The sequence below is a fragment of the Macrosteles quadrilineatus genome, unplaced genomic scaffold, assembly GCF_028750875.1.
Source record: "Macrosteles quadrilineatus isolate MER2022 unplaced genomic scaffold, UCM_ALF_1.0 Scaffold_9__3_contigs__length_116548681, whole genome shotgun sequence".
Taxonomy (NCBI): Eukaryota; Metazoa; Arthropoda; class Insecta; order Hemiptera; family Cicadellidae; genus Macrosteles; species Macrosteles quadrilineatus.
In genome coordinates this window covers 94,882,012-94,903,465 of record NW_026542602.1, presented here as the reverse complement: position 1 = coordinate 94,903,465, position 21,454 = coordinate 94,882,012, and the positions used below count along the sequence as shown (strand labels likewise).

Here is a 21,454-nt window from a genome sequence, read left to right as displayed (position 1 = left end):
TTTTACCAAAATACTATTCTTGTTTTATCTCCATTCACTAATAGTTATGCTCTTGAACGAAATTTGCCAACAGTACAGTTTAGTTTTTTCATAACTTTATTGAACATTGTAAGATAGGCATCATAGGGTTGATTAAGTAACATAACAACCTTAATTCTGTGGCATAGTGTTCTCTGATATATTTAAAAACATTTTGTTTTGATGTTACAAAGATTAATAGAGAGAACAGTTTTTTTTTTTTTTTTTTTGAGAGGAGCAAACATTTAAACATGACATCAGATTAGCTGTCATGTTTTTATCTCTTTCTTGATCGATCAAAACCTGTTGGGAATTGGACGAGTAGCAGGTTTGCTTTCATTTCAAGCTTGAACTGATCGTGGGTTTGTCCTTACTGAAGCTGTTATAAAATCTTGAACTTATCGTAGGTTTGTCCTTACTGAAGCTGTTATACAAGCTTGAACTGATTGTAGATTTGTCCTTACTGAAGATGTTATACAAGCTTGAACTGATTGTAGGTTTGTCATTTACTGCAGCTGTACACAAGCTTGAAATTGGTCATAGGTTTGTCCATAGGTAGCATCATCTCCTGCCAATAGAGTATGAATCGCCAATTGTCCAGCTGTTAACTCATTGGTCATCTGAGTTGCAGACATCTGATTGACAGACAGCTGGTCTTCTGAAAAAAGCAAACATATTTGTTTGTTGGGCGGAAAAAATACATAAAGTCGTTTTTAACGACACAAATATTTAAAGTAGCCTCTATTTAAAATAAACTGTATCAGGAAACTGACACATGGTAACATCAGCCTATTGGTTTGTCATTAAAATTGAACATACTACTACTTTCATATACACACTTATAGGTAAAAAACTATAAATTAAAAATGTGTATCCCTATATACAAATACAATACGTGAAGGAGATTTCTACAAAACACAACTCCTCCATTAATAATGGACGGATTTTTAAAAGTGATGTGTCAAAATTAAGTATATTTTGTGTAGACGCCTCCTTTCACCAATTCCTGTAATAAAGGGATATAGGGGGTAATAAAGGGAAATATAGGGTTTCCTATAGTTACTCACGCTCATGACAAACATTGCGTTAATTTTAGAACGGTAAAATTTTTATTGTGGAGGTTATGCTATAACATACTTCATTTTGACCAAATTCATTAGGACCATTTTTGTGAAAATTGTTTTTTCAGTTATTTTATGGGTTTTATGGGGACATCACAATCAAAAATCAAAATTTAAAAAAAAAATGCCTAAAGATACTATGGTTTAGTACTCACATACCAAATTTCATTAAAATCCACAGGTGTAGTCTGTATTTCAGTATAATGTACACATACACAGACACAAACAAACATACATCACTTAGAAAACCACTTATATGGGTTTTTGGAGGACCCAAAACGTACCTTCCCATTCAAAACTCAAAGTCGTAAACGTTGACAAATACAATAGTTTCTTTAAATATTGTACTACAATATTTATGAAAAGAAAATATAATCTAACTAGCAGAGTACCCGTCCTTTGTACGGGGTTGCATATAAGTTTAAAATACTTATTGCAGTTATACAGTCTAACCTTGATATAACGAACCTCGATATAACAAATTCCTTGATATAACAAATTTTTTTAAATCCCCTAGAACCCTCCATAGGACACAATGTGTATTTTACCTATACATAACAACGACCTTGATTTAACAAATTTTTCGTGATTTTGGCTAAAATAAGACACCTCAATATAACAAATTTTTGTCATTGTCAGAACCTCTACATAGCGAATTTAACCTCTACTTAACGAATTGTCTACGTCATTCCCTCGATATAACAAACCCCCCACCCCATTATCGTTTATGGTGGAAAATCTGTTTCTTTATCAAATGAAATTGAAAGGTGACGTCATCGCTTGTGCTAACATTCGTCTGCCCCGTTTTCCATTTTACACATCTTTGTCTGCTGCTGCTGTCACTGCACGCTATGTGACTGTGACATATGTACAGTACTGAGGACTGATTTGATTTCATTCACTGAGGAGAGGACTGATGACGACGTAATTTTTAGTAAGCTGTGATTGGGCGATAAGTGCCTAACTATGGTGACTTGTACATTTTTTGGATAAAGAGAAGCCTAAGAAAGAATATAAAAACAAAAGCAAAGAGAAAGAATAGCAACATCGTTATCTTAACATTCCTTTTATGAGCGTTTTTGTTATCTTTAAGTTGGCTATGATTATACACTTTTATAATGACTTATCTAATAATTTATTATTTTCAATACGATTTGTTTCAACTAGCAACTAGCAATACCAATGCTATAGTTGATGATTGTTATTGAGATTCCTCTGTTGTGATAAATCAGTAGGTACTGTACTGTAAGTAGCCTACCGGCCTATCACGAGCAGTAGCTTACAAAACTCTCTACTGTTTTGTTTTGTTCTTTACGTGGTTTATGACTACACAATACAGTGTTTGGCTAGGTTTTAGGAGGGTTAGATTAAGCTGTGGTTTTAAACGTACAGTTTGTAACCTGTACCAAGGTCAATGACTAGAAATGTCATGATTGTGCAATATTAAAGATCCCTTCCCTTTATTACCCCAGATAATTAATTAATTGTGGTTCTACTTTACAATGTTAACACTGTACTGTAAAGTATTTTAGCCTATGCTACTTTAATTGTGTTGAGGTCAAATCCCAACCTACATTGACCGACGCTGGTTCTGAACCTCGACTTAGCTAAATTCCTGCAAACCTAACCTCAATATAACGAACCCCGTTTTAACGAAGTCCTTGGTATAACGAATATTCAGTTCGGTCCCTTCAGATTCGTTATACCGAGGTTGGACTGTACTCAAGCTTTGCGTTTGCAATGGGGGAGGACAAAGTTTGATAAAATTTGCTTCTTTAAACTGACGGTATACTAATGGTATACACATCTACCATAGCCATAATGTTCTACCACTTCACCTAAACAATAAAGAAAAATAAATTATTACGAATTCACAAAACATAACAAATTTTTCATGACATTGAAAACATAAACAAAATTGTAAACAATCCTACTTTGACAGTTCTCATTGCGTATCAAAGTTTTTTGTTGCTGCTTATTTCAAATTAGCTGTTTACATAAATGGAAAAAAAATTATAGCGCTGCACCCTGTTGGTAAATCTTATAACTTTTTAATGATTTTGTATGTCAGAACCAACTTTCTTAGTTGAAACAGCTGACTAAATTCTTCAATTTCCTTTAAATATGAATACTCATAAGGTTAAGATGAGGAACTACAGAGCCACTGGGGCGGAGCCCAAAAAGATTTTTGAGATAAGAATATGCCTATATGTTAATCGGGAATGTGAGCTACCATCATGTCCAATCCGTCCAGTGGTTTATGCGTGATTGAACTTCAAACAAACACACAAACTTTCACATTTATAATATTAGTAAGATAAGATTCTTACCGGGTGGCATTTGAGGTGGCGGTGGTAGTTTGTCGTGCCGCACTCGTCTGATGTGTTCTCTATAGTGTTTAGTGTCTTTGAAAGTCTTGCCACATATCTCACATTTGTGTGGTCTCTCCGTAGAGTGAGCGGCCATGTGTCCTTTGAGATGTGTGTTACGGACAAACTGTTTGCCACAGATTGTACATTGGTGTCTGTAATCAAAATATTAGATTAGATACAATGCTGACACATCACGGTGTGTATTAAGACCAAGACGAGTATTGACATTATTATGGTTTATTATTACGGTTCATCATTGTGTAGAATCCAGGTATTTTGAATCTCGAATTCAAATCCTAAAAATATTGAATCTTGAATATCGAGTTCCAAAAATAATTGGGCTTATGGTGATTAAAAAAGCAAGAATGGAATAGGAACCATTTAAAAATAAATATTACACTAACCATAAATGACTACTCTTTACAATGAGACCCAAGTTACGTAATTTCTTTTGACACATGGCAAAAATAACAGAGGACTAATCGGTTACATCTTTTAACCTATTTATCTAAATGAAACGATCGGTCGGTATACTTTATTTGGACGGCAAATATTCATTATTGGTTATTTATGGTTGTTGTAGGTACACTTGTTCATTTTAAATTCTTTGATCGATAGTATAGTCTAAGTCTGTTCATGAAATGGAAATGTCACAGTACTGTATGTATATTAACTATTAAGCAACAATAACCTCTATGGTTAGTCAATGTCACTGTAATACTGTATATTAGTCAATAATCTCTATGGTTAGGCAATGTCCACAGTATAGTGTATATTACGACATCAATAGCCTTTATGGTTATATAATGTCACAGTATATGCCATATAATTCTATTATAAAATTTTTTTTTTTTTTGATTCTCTTATTTCTTTTGAATCTTTTATTAGGATTCGATGGATTTGAGATTCAAATTCGACACATCCTTATTGTGTAGTAAGCTATCCACTACCTGTTAATATCATGTTGGTTCAACATATGGAAAAAGTAGGGCAAATATAAAAAGGACTCTCCAGTTAAATGATTCAAAATAATTATTGAAGAACCTTCAAAGTTCTCATTCAATGAGGTTGTATGCTTGTTGGAATTGTAAGCTTATCTTGAAAACAATAACAACGCCACCGGCTTTGCCACACTTAATAAGGTTAATATGGATTACACAAGTATGGGCATCAATCTCTTGCAGCTAAAATAACCTTAGAGTTACACCACAGAGAAGTAAGGTACATACACAAGCTTATGGGACAACCGTGCGCTTTTAGCTCTGGTATGTTGGGGCGGTAATGTACTTGTAATGAGCGAGGAAGAGCCTGAATGACGATGGCCACATAGTGTTGTTGTACAGCAGTTGTAGCGCACAAGGTCTTCCTTCAGCGTGAGCACTGTAGTATGTAAAGGCCAGGGTGAAAGGAGAGGGGGAGGGGAAGATGAATATAATTTGTTCTAGACATCAGCGACTGGTACTAGACACCACTTAAGTGTACCTTTGAATGTATCCTCTGTATCTTATTTCTCTGAGGTTACACTCATCAGTGCAACAGAAACAAGTTAGTAGAATCTACCCCCATGTCATTGTCAATGAGATGGGAACTAAAGCCTGAATGTGACACTAGCGCTGTTGTAGGTGTGAAAGCTCCAGCGGAGACCCTTGAGATTCCACAATTTACTAGGTAGTCAAACCACATTGAAAGGGTTAAGTGGACGTTAAATAATGCGGAGTGTGCTAGCAGATTAAGATAATGATGACGATTGCTTTTGGCTGCAAACATGGCAACAGTTCTTCACTAATGCAAGTCTATCATGCATCACTTACTTGAAGTTCCCGTCATGGTTCTGTGTATGATAAGACAGTGCCGTTTTGCTGCGGAAGGACTTGTGGCACCGGCCGCACTTGTAGTGAGCAGCATGAGTCTTCATGTGGAACTTGAGAATCGCCTTGGTGGCACTGACCAGACCACACACCTGGCAAGTGTAGGGCCCGTCACCTGTGTCACCAGCGTCTGCACCGTGTAAAGCCATGTGGCGGCGCAGGGAGTCCTTGCGCAGAAACTGTTGTCCACACACCGTGCACATGTGGTGTGCTTGCTGAAGCACAGTGTAAGATAAGTAACAGCCATGCTGATGGTAGTGTATGATTCAGGTTAGAACAAACTTTATGCTTATTCGGTTTAGGTCTGCAATTGCTGTATCAAAATGACATATATTAGCCAATTTGATAATAATACAGTTGTTTATTTTGAAGTTGATAAATCTTTTCAGCATCTGCGATTAAAGTTTTGGATAATTTCAATTTGTCCTTCCAAAATATTTTACCAAGTAAAATTATGTTATAGGGCCCTATCCTAAACTTAATAGCAAAGTAGTAATTTAAATTAATTCATCACATTTTGACCAAAAAGGTTTTATAATATAACCTGTACATTTTCTTTTTGTATCAAATGGCTCTAGCATAAAAAAAACTGTTTCTAATGTATCTAGACACACTAATGTACCAGTGAGAAGATTAATTTGTCTTCTTGATCCTGGCTGGGTTGTGAAAGGAAAAAGCATTACCACATAATTTTTAAATCGCCATTGCTTTTTTAAGATCATATTTAAAGAAGAATATTTTATGGTCAACAGGGAAATGAGCAAGATAATAGATTCATTTTGTTGATTTATCAACCTTCTTAGCCTTGGTTTAAATTTTATTAGATTCAACTACACTTAACAACACATGTTGAAGTTGATTGCTGATGCTGACCTGAGTGTGTGTCTGCATGTGTAGACGAGCCTTGGCCCGCAGTGTGAACGTCTTGTGACACAGATGACAGGAGAACGGTCTCTTCTGTCTCTCACTCAGCCCTGTAGCGTGCTGCTGTCTGTGGTGATGTGACAAACTAGCCTTCAGTAGAAACTCCTTCCCACACAACTCACAAGAGTGTTTCCTGTTACAATACATCATAAAGTAACTGAGACTTGGTACCGAACGGAACAGTACACAGAAAGACAGAAAAGTACTATGTCTAACTAAACTCACCGCTATTCATTCCAAGACTGAGATTGTCTCCTTTCTTCCTATGGTCTGTCCTTTTACCTTGTTGACCTCTATTTAAATCTCAATGTTTTGCTGCGGTTTTTGGTTCCTTCAATCACTAGGCCTACCGGTACCGTATATACTATTAATTAAAATAAAACTACCGTATATACTATTAATTAAAATAAAACTTCGACTTTTTGACACATAAAAATAATATAAACACTTCTTTTACTTTATAACACATCATTTAGTACATGCCTAGTAATCAGAAAGTTTACTGGTGCGATCTTAAGAAAAGTCAGATGCTTTTGAAGGTTGGAAACTGGACCAGCTGTTTTTGGTGGTTAGGCGTTTACTAAATTGTCCTGGATAAAAAAATAAAAATAAAATGCTGATCCATGTCTGTAACAAAGATTTAATCTAATTCTTTAAATATTCATCCTTTACTCATCTTTGCCTTAAAAGTTGCACCCAGGTATAATGGTGTTGTTTAAATCCAAACTAATCCATCACTAATTGACCAAAAGTACAGAGGTAGAAACAAATGCTTTCACTACTGATATTTTCTGACACATCTTACAGTAAACAGCTGAATGAGTTATTTCAAGTTTAACCATAACAAGAATTTGATATTTTCCCCCCATTAGTTAGGTAAATAAAAATAATACTATGTTTATAATATTTTTGGATGTCAACGACCACCTGTACCACCTGTGGGTTGGGATCACCTGTGATTTATTCTTCAATCTCCATCAATGTCAGAGATTAAAACTAAGGAGTGCAAGGGGTTTTTTTTTGCCTTTTAATGAACATTAATTGATGGGACATAATAAATGTACTCGAAACTTAATTTCAAATTTGCTCAAGTGTGTATTAGATAAACTTATTACGCTTTTTCTTTATTAATTCTAGCTCTAAGGTGACTTACTGTCTGGGAGCCATCTTCCTCTTCTCCAGGTAGCGGTAGCGAGCAGACAAAGGGTTGTGTTTCTGTGAGTGAAGCGTAAGCAGGTGTTGACTTGGAAATGATCTTCCACACTGCTTACAACTAAAACTTGAACTCTCTGGAACCTGTAACCAAAATAACAGAGTAATAGGCTACTCAATAATCCTGTGCTGCACAAAATGAGTCATTGGTCGATGTCTGAACAAAAGCCTTACAAAAAACTGATATACCAAATACTGCCACCGCTACTATTACACATATTACAAATACTAGCAGAGTAATATTGATTTTGATTTAATATGGCTTCAGAACTAAGATATTAATAGAGCCTGTCCAAATTACTAGACTAGTAAGTTATTGTTTACCAACAGAATACTTTTTAAATGATTAAATAAACAAGTCATATTTATATGATCATATCAATTATAGCTAAAGGGAATATTATATCTGACCATTAAATTTAGCAGTTACACGCTGTTAAATGTAATGGTGTGATATGATATTCTCTGCTTCCATTCACCACATACATACTTTTACGGACTCGATATCTATCGATTGTAACTGTAACTGTACATCACTGACCTGTTGAAGGACTGTATCCAGCCGACATTGAGCAGTCTCAGCAGGCCGAGTGACGTTGTGAGTGCGGTAGTGAGCGTTCAGATACTGTCTGCAAGTTCACAGAAAAGATATTTAATACACTATCAGTATCATAGAGCATTAATCAATGTAGGCTGGCATTGCTTCTAGTTTCAAGTACTTAAACACTACAATTAAAATGAATTTTACATTGGGATCAAAGTCAAATAATGCACCTACAATATCTAATACTGTGCTGGCTTCCATTATTAGCTTGTCGCTATGAAATTACATGCACACAAATACAAGTTACAGTAATGAGATGTATGTTACCTGGTGGTAAACTTCTTATCACACAGATGACAAGTGTGCTGAGGTTCCCCATGGGTTTTACGGTGGAAAGTCAGCTTGGCTTGGGTTGGGAACCTTTTGTCACACAAATCACAGCAAAACTTGTAATCACCTGCAACAATCATGGTTGCTCTCAGATATTTAAATCATAGTCTTTGATTTCTAAAGTTTTATTATAAAGTGCTGCGAAAACCTGTAAAAATCATAGTTTTTATATGAGGTAAGGACATTTGTTTGGAGCGCCTAACTATACAAAACTGCAAGGAATTTCAATTGTATTTACTTAATTACATTAATGCCACTAGGAATTTGGTCTGATTCTCACAGCACCCACGATTTTAAGTCACACTCTATTTTGTTGAATGTAAATCTTGGCCAGGTCACTAAACTTAATTCTCAGACACTAAATAGAGTTGGTGCATAGTCGCGGTATCCATAGCTTTACAGGAAGGCAATGATGTTGCATACCACTACCACAAAACAATAATCAGTAGGCTGATATTTATTCTTGTGTATTAGCAAATGTCGTTTTTTTTTTCTATTCAACATACCTTCTTGAGGCCCACAGGGACCAATCAATTCAAACGTCATCGAACACCAATCAGAAAATTAGGTGTAAAATTAGGTACTCGATAATCATGAAATAAAGTCAATAAGTTGAAACTTACGAGTATGTGTGAGCTGGTGAGTGTCCCTGGTCACTTTCTGTGTGAATGTTTTGCTGCAGTAGCTGCAAGCGAATGGTTTAACTCCGAGGTGACACTTGAGGTGGGTGTCTAGGGCTGACTTGCGGACAAACAGCTTCCCACACTCTTCTGAGGGACAAAAACTGAATATCAAACTGCACCGGTAACTTTTATATCTTGAAAAAGATTTGATTAAAAACTCAAGGATTTACAATGTTTGTAAAATATAAGGTAATATGGACATAACCTTTTAAAAACATATTAAAATACAACTGAAAACAAAATACCAAAACACTGATTTTTAAGTCAAGATTTTTAAGGGACTTTCGGACAAGTTTACAACAGTAAATGAGTCAAGACATAGACATAACAAGAAATATCTACATACTGCAAGAGTGAGCTGATTCTGTGTTGAGGTTATGTTGTCTTGTCACATGAGCTGCGAGGTTTGGGCTTGTGGTGAACAATTTGCCGCAGTGTTCACAACAGAAACACTTCTGTCCTGAAACATAACAAATAATTAGAGAAAGAACACAGTCTAACATACAGTACTTTGATCTTGAAATAGTATAGGCCTAACAAATTTAAGATGGACTAAATTCCAGTCATTATTTCACTATATCTAAGGCACTTTGCTGAAGTAGAGTATATTAGGTATTCTTTTGGGAAGTTTATTTCATTAATCAAGGCAATTATTAACGATTTGGCTGACATGACGTGTTTACCTGAATGGGTGGCTTGGTGATTTGTCAGGCTACCCTTTGAGCTGAGAACCTTGTTACAAATAGAGCACTGAAACTTGTCTTTGGCTACTGTTGTTGGTTTGTCTGCCTCTGATTTCTCTACTTCTTGGTCATCATCCTAGATTCAAAAGCCAATTATTACTATCGGACAGTTCAAAAGAAAATATTCACAGAAAAATTGGTCCTGTTGTTACAGAGAAAAGTCTAACTCTCGAAACTGTTCCTTCTGGACGGTAGAGTCAAAATCACAAGTATTTGATGAAGGTTGAGCATGATAAAAACTAAACAGAGGAAAACAGGAATACAGACGAGAACTATTATTCATACAAATTTGTTATGGTTAGTTTCCTTAAAATGGCAGAAGAAATTTCAATACTTTATTGGGTGCCCTTTGATGACATAACAAAGTCTTACCTTTCTTTACAAGTCAGTAGCTGAGTGGTTATTTGTTTGACAAGTAATCGGAAGGTTGAAGATTCAGCAGATTTATAATGGTTGGAGACCAGGCTCAGGATCTTTGATCATTGGCCTTTTAGTAAATAAAATAATCATGGCTAAAAAAACTTATCTTAGCCCAGAACAAAAACACACAGATCAACTCACAGATCAACTCACCCCATTCTACACTCATCATGGCTTTATTATCAGTTTAGAATATGCTTGAAAGAGTGTGTCACTATTTTAAAGAATTGTAGACTGCAACACTAACCTTCTCTGCTGCAGGGGTCCAAGGTGGTTCCGCAGTAGGCTCAATAACAATCTCCGAAGCGAGGTAGTGGTTGTTCATCAACCCAGTGGGAGCCATGAAACCTCCAAGTACATCATGACTGACTGTTAGTGGCTCGGATACAAAAATCTAAATAACAAGTTGTATGGAAATTAAACCATATACAACATTTGATTGACTCAGAAATTATTTTTTGTGCAGTCTAAGAATGATAAAGTTTGAAAACAGAACTAAGATGAAGAATAAATACCTTTATGTACACCATTCATTTAGGCTATACCCATTGTCCTAAATTAAATAATTTCTATTGAACAAAACATAATTCTTTATAAAATAAGGAATAACTATAGACATGACTGTTACTCACTGTACTTCTTACAAGGGAATGTTTCTAAAAGATCAGGCCATTAGGGCACCACTTGACATTTTAATTGTATAAGTAAAATGGTTAAATAACTGTAATTGTTGTTGTATTCATTCATGCTCTTACATTAACTATGGGTCAGAGGCAGGGCCGTATTTAAACTCTATGATACACTGATGGCTCACACAAGAGAGCCTATTCTGATTCCTCTTTCATTGGGGCTTGCGAGGCTAGAAATACACCTAGCATTGCCCCAACGCGATGAACTTGACCCTTTGTCTTAAAAAATCCGATCCGCAAATAGACCTAGTTGGGTCTCAGGCTAAAGTAAGATAGAGTCAAAATCAAGTTAGGTACTTTGGAAAGTATTGATTAAAAAAAATATTAATTATACTATAATCAGAATTAACGTGGTGAAAAGAAATTAGGAACACAAAACTTAATAGAAAGTTAATGTCATTGTCCTCAGTCACAAGGAAATAGTGAGTTTTTTCTGCAGCCACGGAGTAATCGTGAATGTCTCTTATGTTGACAGAAAAATAGTGAATATTTTTGCGATCTTCTACGTCTGCTGAGGTCACATCGAACATTTCCTGTGTTTACGGAATGTTTGTTAAGGATATCATTTTTGTCTCCCATGGTCGCGACTAAATAGTAAATATCTTTTGCGATTGTTTGATTGTTGATTAGTTGTGACATAATTACCGTCTCCCCTGTTCGCGGCGAAATCTTGAACATCTTCCGCATTTGCAGAGGGATCATTTTCGTCTTTCACAACCGCGGCAACATCATGAACGTTCCTTACTTATGGTCATAGAGGAATTGTGATCATCTTTTTAAGTTGCTGAGACTCCATCATCGTCACCTGGGATCGCAGTAATATCGTGATTCTCAATTGTGCAATCTTCGCAGACGGTTTTGGCAACCACAAAGATAAAAGCTCTACTCAATATTTTAAGCCCCTACCAGACAGATGTGTGAAATGCAATTTTCAATAGAAAAAATTCTTTTGAGGCCCCTAGCATCTGGCCTTATACAGCCTTGGTCTTGGGCATCTTAGTATTACCTCAGATGTGTGAATGAAGTGTGACGCTGATATGAGGTCACTAGGAACCATTTGATGGGTGTTGTTGGTAGCATCGCTCGGATGTGTTGTAAGTTGGGTGGACTTTGACTGTTCAGATAGTAGCTGCAGCTTATCAAGTACATTCTGAAAGGAAAATTCTTTTCAGAGACCAATTACACAAAAGTTTGAAACAACCAATAGGGGCTTTGATTGAAGTTGCACCGTCATAGCACATTAGATAAGTTAAATTAGGTTTTTAAGGCTACACACATTTTAGGCGGTGAAATTGGATTTTTTTTCATCTGATTGCATTGATTTAAAACAATCCCCCGGCCTTTAAAACTGATCATCTCCTTCAAATAAATGTTGTCAGACCTAGATTTTGTTCTTTGTTTGCTTTATGATACTTCGGTCAAGGATTAAGACAACAAGTATCAAGTAAGTAAGTATCAGTCAAGACGACAAAACAAGCTGGCACGCATCGCCGAGAGCTAGGTCGCAGCCACCTAATGTAAATGGCTAGGTATGGTAGCCTATATTAGCCTACAATGGCCTGCTACAAGTTGAGTCGCAGAAAAAGCACGGTGGCAGCCACCTACCAGCGAAGCAGTTCTTTAGCAACGGGGTCGCTGAGACCCGCTAGTGTTAAGGGCTCCATAAGACTCAATGAAATTTTACAGATCTAGTGGCTGACGGGTGGCTGCTACAGGGTGGCTGTGACCTAATGCGAAGGTGGCCTAAATGTACATCAGTATGATAACCTACCTTTATTTCTTGCAACAGAGTAATGAAATTCTCAAGATACTTTTCTGCAGAGGGGTTGAAGAGGATGTCTGAATAGTTGAAAGTAAACGTCTGAAGCACACCGATATTCTGAAACTGAGAAAGAAAGGTTTTCCTTAGGCTTCCTTGATTTATTAGTAAAGAAACCATTTAGGAATAGGCCTAGTCCTAAAGTACATGTCAGGGATCATGATCAATCCCTCACAAAATAGTTAAACAGTGCCTCTTTTGCTAAAGCCTAAAGGCACTAGCCTACATTTTTTAGGAAATACTGTAGAATTTTGCAAACTCCGCACTCAATAACCCGGCAGTCTGGATAGCTCGGCCATTACCTGGCTCAGAAAATAAGTGATTTTTTTGTCCGAGTTAAACATGGACTCAAGCCAGCTCAAGTCAAATCATTCGCAACTCGTGCCAAGGATTTGTTGTACTAATATATCTGATGGATTAGAGATTAGGAAGGTAAAGTTTAGTTGAAAATGAATCGAGTTGTTGATTAATGTTAACTTACCTCCAGACTGTGGTGTACTAGTGAGGTCATTCATTCCATCGATACGAGGTTCTAGGCCTAAGAATGCTTCTTTTTTAGGACAAACATTTCGCAGAACCAAGTCACCATAAACGTAAGTAGGCCTACCTGCACTGGGGAGCTGGGACTAGGTGATGAACTAAATAAAAAGCTGACTAGCCTAGATCTAGGCCTTGGCCTGCATGAAAATGTAACTAGGTCCTATGTAAATAATGTAAATAAGAATAAGGTACCCCCTCAGTTGAAGCCAATATCAGTGACATTTGCTAATCTCAATGTGCAATGTTTAAGGACAAAGTTTACTTTAGCCTCGTTGTTTGTTGACGAATCAGATTGTGACTTTCTATGTTTGACCGAACACTGGCTCAACAGTGAGGAAAGTGAATTCTACCACAGCTTGGCTAAACTCAAGTTAGCAAATATTTTTTGCCGCACTAATCGTAAAAATGGTGGTGTTGCTATATATGCAGCTCCCTCGTACAAATACAAAGAAATCAACCTAGAGGCCTTTTGTGTTGAATTAATTTTTGAAGCAACTGCGGTTGAGATTATTGACATCTCCACAATTTTAGTGTGCATATACAGGTCCCCAGACGGGGCTTTTGACAACTTTCTACTTCAGCTTGAACTCTGTTTGGACTTCCTCAGTGGGCTTGGACATAAAAAACTAGTGATCAGTGGTGACTTCAACGTGCATCTCGAGCGTACTTCCAGAGAGGAGACAATTTTTGTAAATCTGCTACGGGCTCTACATCACAACAAGGCTTCCCACACGAGCTTCAGCTTGTCTGGATGTGACAGCTACGAACTTCAATACCTGGGACTATGATGTGAAGGTGACTGAATCGGCGGTGGCGGACCTTGACTGTGCAGTAATCCTTAAGGTAAAGACAGACCAGGTAACATCCAATAGTGTTTCTGATAGCTACGTAGTACATAAGAGATCTGTAGATAAAGATAATTTGCCTTTGCTTAGAAACGAACTTTCAAACGTAAATTGGGACAGCTTTAAGTCAGTGTCAGATCCAATCTCAGGTTTCCATTACTTCTCTACACTGTTTCAGGAAAAATTTGATATAGTCTATCCTATTAAGTCATTCAAATGTAAGTCAAATACAGTAAAACCTGTGATAAGGGACAAATCCTGGTACACCCCTGATCTGAAAAGACTGCGATCCGTTATGACCTTTGCTCATGACCACTACAAACTTGCCCTAGACTCTAACTCTAAAGAGAGGTACTTCTTGCTTTACAAGAGAATAAAAAGTTTTTATAGTTCTAGAGTTAAGATAGCGAAAAAATCCAGCAATGTTAATAAGATAGCTGCTGCTCCCAACACTTGCAAAGCAGCATGGGAGCTGGTCAATGAGTGCAGAAAATCCACCCCTGCACCCAAGGTAACAGTGTCCCCTGATACTTTTAATGATTTTTTTTTTAAGGTAGCGGATGACATCGTGTCTAACCTCCCTACCCCGAAGCAAAGAGGGACTGGGACAGTGGATGTACCAATAAACCTCGCAGGAAATAACAAACTAACAACTTGGACTGAGGTGAGTGAAAACTATATCCTAGGGTTAGTGAAAGGTTTTAGGGACTCCGACAGTCAGGACATCAATGGTTTGTCATGCTCTATTTTAAAGGGCACAGTTGATATGATAATCTTGCCACTGACAAAGCTTATAAACCTCTGTCTGACTAAGGGAATTTTTCCGGATAGCCTTAAGATTGCCAGGACTATTCCCATTTATAAGAAGGGTGATCCTTCCGACCCGGCAAATTACAGACCCATCTCTATCCTGCCAGTCTTTTCCAAGGTGCTGGAGACCATAATGAAGAGGCAATTGTCAGCATATTTTGAAAGCAACCAACTATTTTCAAATGCTCAGCATGGTTTCAGGAGTGGGCGCTCAACATCTTCTGCTCTCTTGAATCTTGTAAGTGCCATTACAGATGCTTTCGAGGAAAACGAGTCGGTTCTTTTGAGGCTCTGCGACCTGAGCAAGGCCTTCGATGTAGTATCACACGACATACTGTTGGCCAAGCTTAAGAGGTATGGTATCGGAGGCACAGTTTTGAACACCTTAAGTAGCTACTTGGCAGACCGAAAGCAGCTTGTGTCTTTAAATGGAACATCTTCTAGTGTGCAGATTATCCCGCACGGGGTGCCTCAAGGATCGGTGGTCGGACCCCTGTTGTTCAGCATAATGATCAACGATCTGGACCCAAATGGACAAACCTTATTGTTTGCTGACGACACCACCTTGTTCAATAGGGGGAAGAACATTGAACAATTGAGGGCAGAGGGAGACAACCTGCTGGAAATGGCTAAGGATTGGTTCATAACAAACCGCTTCAAAATTAATGAGGCGAAAACCCAATCCCTAATCTGCACTCTGCGATCGAGGATTGAGCAGGACGAGGCTGTAAAGCTATTAGGATTCTGGATTGACCCTAGGTTAGGCTGGAACATACACACAGACAAGGTTTGCGTCAAGTTGTCTAGAGTACCGGTACTCTACCTTCTCAGGAAGCTTAGAGAGGTTATCACTAAAAACTACTTGATTACCATCTACCATTCCTTGTTCCATAGCCATATACTGTATGGAATAGTACTCTGGGGCCAATCTCCTTCTGCCCAGGATATACTGTTGCTGCAAAAGAAAGCCTTGAGAGTAATAACATCCTCCGGCCCAAGAGAACACTGCCGACCCCTTTTTAAAGAATTGGGTATCCTCACCGTTGCTAGCCAGTATGTCCTGAACAGCCTATTACTGCTAAAAGAGAACCTGACCAGCTTTAATAGCAGAAGTAGCCATCACAACCACGGAACACGCAGAGCTCATGACTTGGACATGCCTCGCTGCCGTCTAAGCCTAACACAAAAGAGCTACCCGCACTCTGCTATAAAGATTTTTAACACCCTGCCCGCAAGAGTCAGGAACTTAGAAATGAAAGCTTTTAAAGCCACAGTAAGCAATTCTCTCTTGCAAAGGCCCCTCTATAGTGTGCAAGAGTTGTTAGAGGAACCTCTCATGCCGGGTTGAAATTTCCGCCACAGCCTTAGTATCTAGTATTTATGTTGTAAATATATGTTTCTATTGTATAGTATTAAAAATTTGACGCTATCAATCCGTAACCACGGTCAAAGATAAAGAAGACAAGTATCAAGTAAGTAAGTATCAAGTGTTTTTGCACTACTGTATTTTAATAGCAGTTTAAACACAACAAATAATAATTTAAAAAATGTAATCTACCTTCAAAGGCCTTAATACAGCCTAGATCTGCATTTACCCGGCCTACCTTTCTTACCCCTTTTTTTTTTGTTTTATAAAATCTAATTTTAAGCTACATCAGATTTGAGAAGTTTGGTTGGGTTAAGTTAGGTTAGAACAGTGTCAATTTGTGCTTAATGTAGGCTATTTATTTTATCAAAGAAGTTTGGTCATAGATTAAACATACTGGCTAATCCATGGTTTCAAAAAAGTGCAAAAACAGTCTGGAGATAGGCCTAACATAAATCAACAACTCGATTATAACCTAAACTTTACCTTCCTAATCTAACCTAACTACAAAACACTTAACAGTCACGAATCCACATAACACCCAACCTACCGGTACCTACCTCACATGTCTAAATAAGAACTGATTCGTTCACAATAATCAACGTTCAGTTCCCAGTCAGCACATAATGTAAAAATAACGTTATTTTCACGTGAAAAAAAGTGAAAATGTAAAAAGTGAAAAATATCATATTTTTTCACGTAAAAATAGGCCTAACGTGAAAAATGTAAAAAAGTTAAAATATGATACCCATTTTCACGTTATATTTACATTTTAGTTTTACTTTTATTTGAACTTGTTCCATTGCAATAAGGAAAAAAAACTGTTCCTATTGTTGTTTCCCCACGAAATTTGCATGAATTTGAAAAGTGAAATCGGTGCCCCTCAAAAATTTAAAATTGAACTGGGTTAAATTTTGTCATCCTTTATTTTCATGCATGCTAAGTTTTATAAAATTTATTGATGAATTAATAATATTATATTTAGGTAAAAAATTTAAAAAGTCAAAATCTGGGTTTCACGATTTTTTTAGTAAAAACATGATTATCTTTTTAGCACCCCATAAACCCATTTAAAAGAATTCTAGGGTTATATTTTATTTTGTATTTTCTATATTTAAATCCTGAAATAATTAATATAGGTCAATATTAGATATGAGGTACCAGTAATACTTTCTTATAAAATGGTGACTACAAATCGATTCACATACGGTAGTTTTCTTGAAGGCGTTTGACTACTTATTATTATTCAAATATAGTATAATTTCTCGCTCCACAACCGACGTGAACGCGTACTACGGCCAATAGAAGAATTACACTACACTACACTTGCATCTCGTTTTGCCGATATACTATCGATCCTTAAAACATCGACCGATGGCTAAAAATGTCGATTAGGCCTATATTAATGTTATCGTTACCAATATTTTAACTGAATATTAATATTGTTAAACATTTTAAATTCGAAAAATGAGTATAATGGTTTACACTAAAACGTCAAAAACATACTGTGAGTATTAATAAAGGCATTTACAAATGCCTCTACAGCTTTGTCACCTTTGTATAAACTTAATATTTGTCGCCTCGTCTTAGGTTTCATCTTCTTCCCTAGAAGATCCTTTCAATCATTCATGTTTGTGTTAGGTAGTATTCAATTCACTTAACACAGTAATGGCAACAGAGACAAGCAGACAAGAGGCAATACAGTAATAAAATGTTAAAATGTAAACGATCCAACGATCGTAGTTTATTCAGTTTTTGTGACAGCAGAAAATCTTTTTTGCACTAAGTTAAGTTAGTTAGGCTATATTGTTTTCAAGTAAAAATCTAACTTAGTTTCTAATGATATGTAAATTACTAGCTTATAGGTTCCAATGATCAGAACAAATTTCACTCGTTTCTAATGATAACTTAGGCTACATTACATAGGTTCCCATGGTCACCTTATTTAATGCATACTTAATCACCCCATGGAAAACAAAACAACAGAAAACCCCCAAAAACTATAAAAAGCTTATTTATGAAAAACACGGGCTACATTTAAGTACCGTATCTGTCCTATAAGTTAGTCAATCGAATGAAAATTATCGATAGCCTAAATAGATTATTTGATAGCCTAATGATTCCCTAAGTTATTTCATACGGTCACTTAGGTTATGTTAACCTAACTAACCAAACTTGATAACTTGTATAACAAATGAAATAATCGACTTATTCATTCGAATGGGTGTAAGTTAGGCCTAGGACAGATACCTACTATAGTGCAGCCAAAATTTTGAGTGAAAGCCACTTACCTAATGTGGGTGACTTGGGCCTACTTAAATTAACCGGAATAACAAGCAGCATCATGAATATATGCAATAATTTGACCCAACATCAAATAAGCGAGATATTCACGAAAATGTATGACCAGATTAGGTTTAGTAATTGGGTAAAAAAAAACTTCATAGGGAATAAACGAACGAGTTTGTGGCTCTGCAAGTAAGAGAGAAAAAGACCTAGCCTAGGTCAAGGCCTAAATTATTTGCAAAAGGATTGAACTAAACCCCGATTGTTAGAGGCTAGGCCTACAAGTCTTTACCTAATACTTAACTTACCATCAAATTCAAAAATATATTTTATGTTTTAAGTCACTAGACTTAAGTTATATAAATATAATTTTGAGAAATGTTTAAACAATTGTTTTTACTATTACTAACCTAAAAACTTAGGTGGTCAAGGAAACGCAATACTTACAAAAACTAACGTTCTCTCGAATATATTAATCACATCACTGGCAAGGCTGGCGAAAGAAGTCTGGAAATTTACAGTTGACATCACGGAAGCACTTAAACTCAATCAGGATTTGTTGTTTGTTTGTAATTTGTAACTCTCTTTAGCCTCTTATCTCGCGTTTGTTTTGTTTACGTTTATATTAGGTACCTAACCCCACTGCCGACATGACATCAACATCACAACAAGACGACATCGGGCATCTTCTGCTTCTGCTTCTGAGGCGAAACGGCACACGGAAGATTTCTCAGGTGCCGTTTGACGTCAGACGTCACTAACTGCTGACGTCACTTTGAGGGAACGAACACCAATACCGCAACGATACAGATTTGAGCCATCTGCCTCAGTGGTGTAGAGGATAGCGTTGTGGGCTGATAATCCAAATGTTTCGGGTTCGAATCCCACCGACAGCACTAACCTTTTATCAAAAATTTCATATCAGCAAGTTTGGTTGGTTTGGTTAGGTCATGACAGTTTAATTTTATAATTAAAAAATTATAAAATTGAATTTAAGGCAATTATAATTTTATTTTATGAACAAAACTATTTTTTTAGATAGTAAACAAACCTTTATTCGATTTTTCCATTATCAGCAGGTTTGGTCAGTTTGGTTAGGTTATGACAGTTTAATTTAATAATAGAAAATTATAACATTGTTTCTTCAGACGCAGCAGTTAGTGACGTCAAACGGCACCTGAGAAATCTTCCGTGTGCCCCACCGCTTCTGAGGCGAGTGCTGATCCAGGGCTCTGGTGCTGATCAGTGATCTCGATCTGATCTGATCTGATCACTGGCGGTGGCGGGTGGAGTGACGGTTGCCACTCCACTCCGGTCCGAGATCCGATCCGACCCATCGATGTATAATCATCTATGTATAATAACTCCCTGGATGCGCGCTGAGGTTGAGTAGGGCTCGAAAAACGGTCCGCCACGCACAATTTGTTTTTCAGGATTAATTTTGCCAACAGTGTCATTTAGAGGCTTCTGATTGACTATAACGAAGGTTTAGTAATTGAAAAATTATTTTTGTTCATAGAATAAAAAATGCCTCAAATTCAATTTTATATTTTTTTATTATAAAATGGCGGTTTGTAACAAACCGTCATAACCTAACCAAACCAACCAAACGTGCTGACAATGAAAAAATCTAATGAAGGTTTATTAATCGAAAAAATAGTTCTGTTCATAAAATAAAATTATAAATGCCTCAAATCCTATTTTATAATTTTTTTTATTATAAAATTAAACTAACATAACCTAACCAAACTAACCAGACTTGCTAACAATGAAAATTCAAATGAAGGTTTAACCGAAAAAATATTTCTGTTCATAAAATAAATCTATAAATGGGTCAAATTCAATTTCATAATGTTTTAATTATAAAATTAAACCGTCATAACCTAACCAACCCAAGCAAACTTGTTGATAATGAAAAAATCCAATAAAAAAATAGTGCTGCGGGTGGGATTCGAACCCGGGTCCTTCGGATCATCACATGATCATCAGCCTAGCATTCTATCCACTACACCACCGAGGCCGTTGTCATCAACCGTATCGTCACGTTAATTATGTTCCCTCAGGCCTCAGCCAATCAGAAGCCTCAAAATAATACTGTAGGCAACACTAATCCTGAAATAAAAATTCAGCGTCCGCCACGCCGCTGCCTCCCTATGTCCGCGAGGAGTGGGGATAAAGGCATGAGTCACCCTAGTGACGAGCGTCGCGCCCGCTCTCGCCGCGTATTGCTATGTTAGTTTTGTGGAAATATTACAAGTAAAATTTATTATAACGAACTTAAGGAGGTTTGTAAGCAGATATAATTAATCTAATTACTTGCTCACACTTTACAGACTATGCATCAAAAGTAAATTTTGTGATGTTATGAAAGAGTTAGATTTATTTATAACCTATTTGAACATTGGCCAGAACAAAATATCACAATAATTATTTGATCACATAAGCATGTCATCATTTGCTGCTGTGAGCCCCAATGATTATTGAGAGACTTAGCAACATGTAAGAATATACATTTTGGTTATATTAAACAGTATGTTTCTTTGTCATACGTGTTTGTAAAATATATTATATGTTGTTAAATAATAGGAGTGTATAATATTTTATGCCAATATCTCCAATTCATTGATTATTCTCAGTAAAGCAAAATACATGTAAATAAATTACAAAATATTTTCTCAGATTAATATTAAATACTACTGCGAATCCAAAATGCATTCTTTGATTCAACGATAAAATATATATATGTATATATAGACTACGCGGTAAGCAATAAAACGCATAAACACACGCTTGTAAATTTAGTT

General features: G+C 36.6%; 1 protein-coding gene across 1 annotated transcript; it reads right to left on the bottom strand.

Annotated features, from left to right (window-relative positions):
- Window positions 1-154: 154 nt before the first annotated feature.
- Window positions 155-19,272, bottom strand: LOC129002934 (oocyte zinc finger protein XlCOF6-like). The gene is made up of 14 exons (XM_054431066.1): window positions 19,098-19,272; window positions 12,756-12,869; window positions 11,991-12,134; window positions 10,543-10,689; window positions 9,816-9,951; window positions 9,479-9,592; window positions 9,073-9,219; window positions 8,387-8,516; window positions 8,057-8,144; window positions 7,457-7,599; window positions 6,253-6,436; window positions 5,323-5,594; window positions 3,470-3,663; window positions 155-676 (listed from the first exon to the last, which is right to left on the bottom strand). Exons 1-14 carry the CDS (start codon window positions 19,176-19,178, stop codon window positions 525-527), a joined length of 2,046 nt encoding a protein of 681 aa, XP_054287041.1. The 5' UTR covers window positions 19,179-19,272; the 3' UTR covers window positions 155-524.
- Between the last annotated feature and the right edge of the window lie 2,182 nt (window positions 19,273-21,454).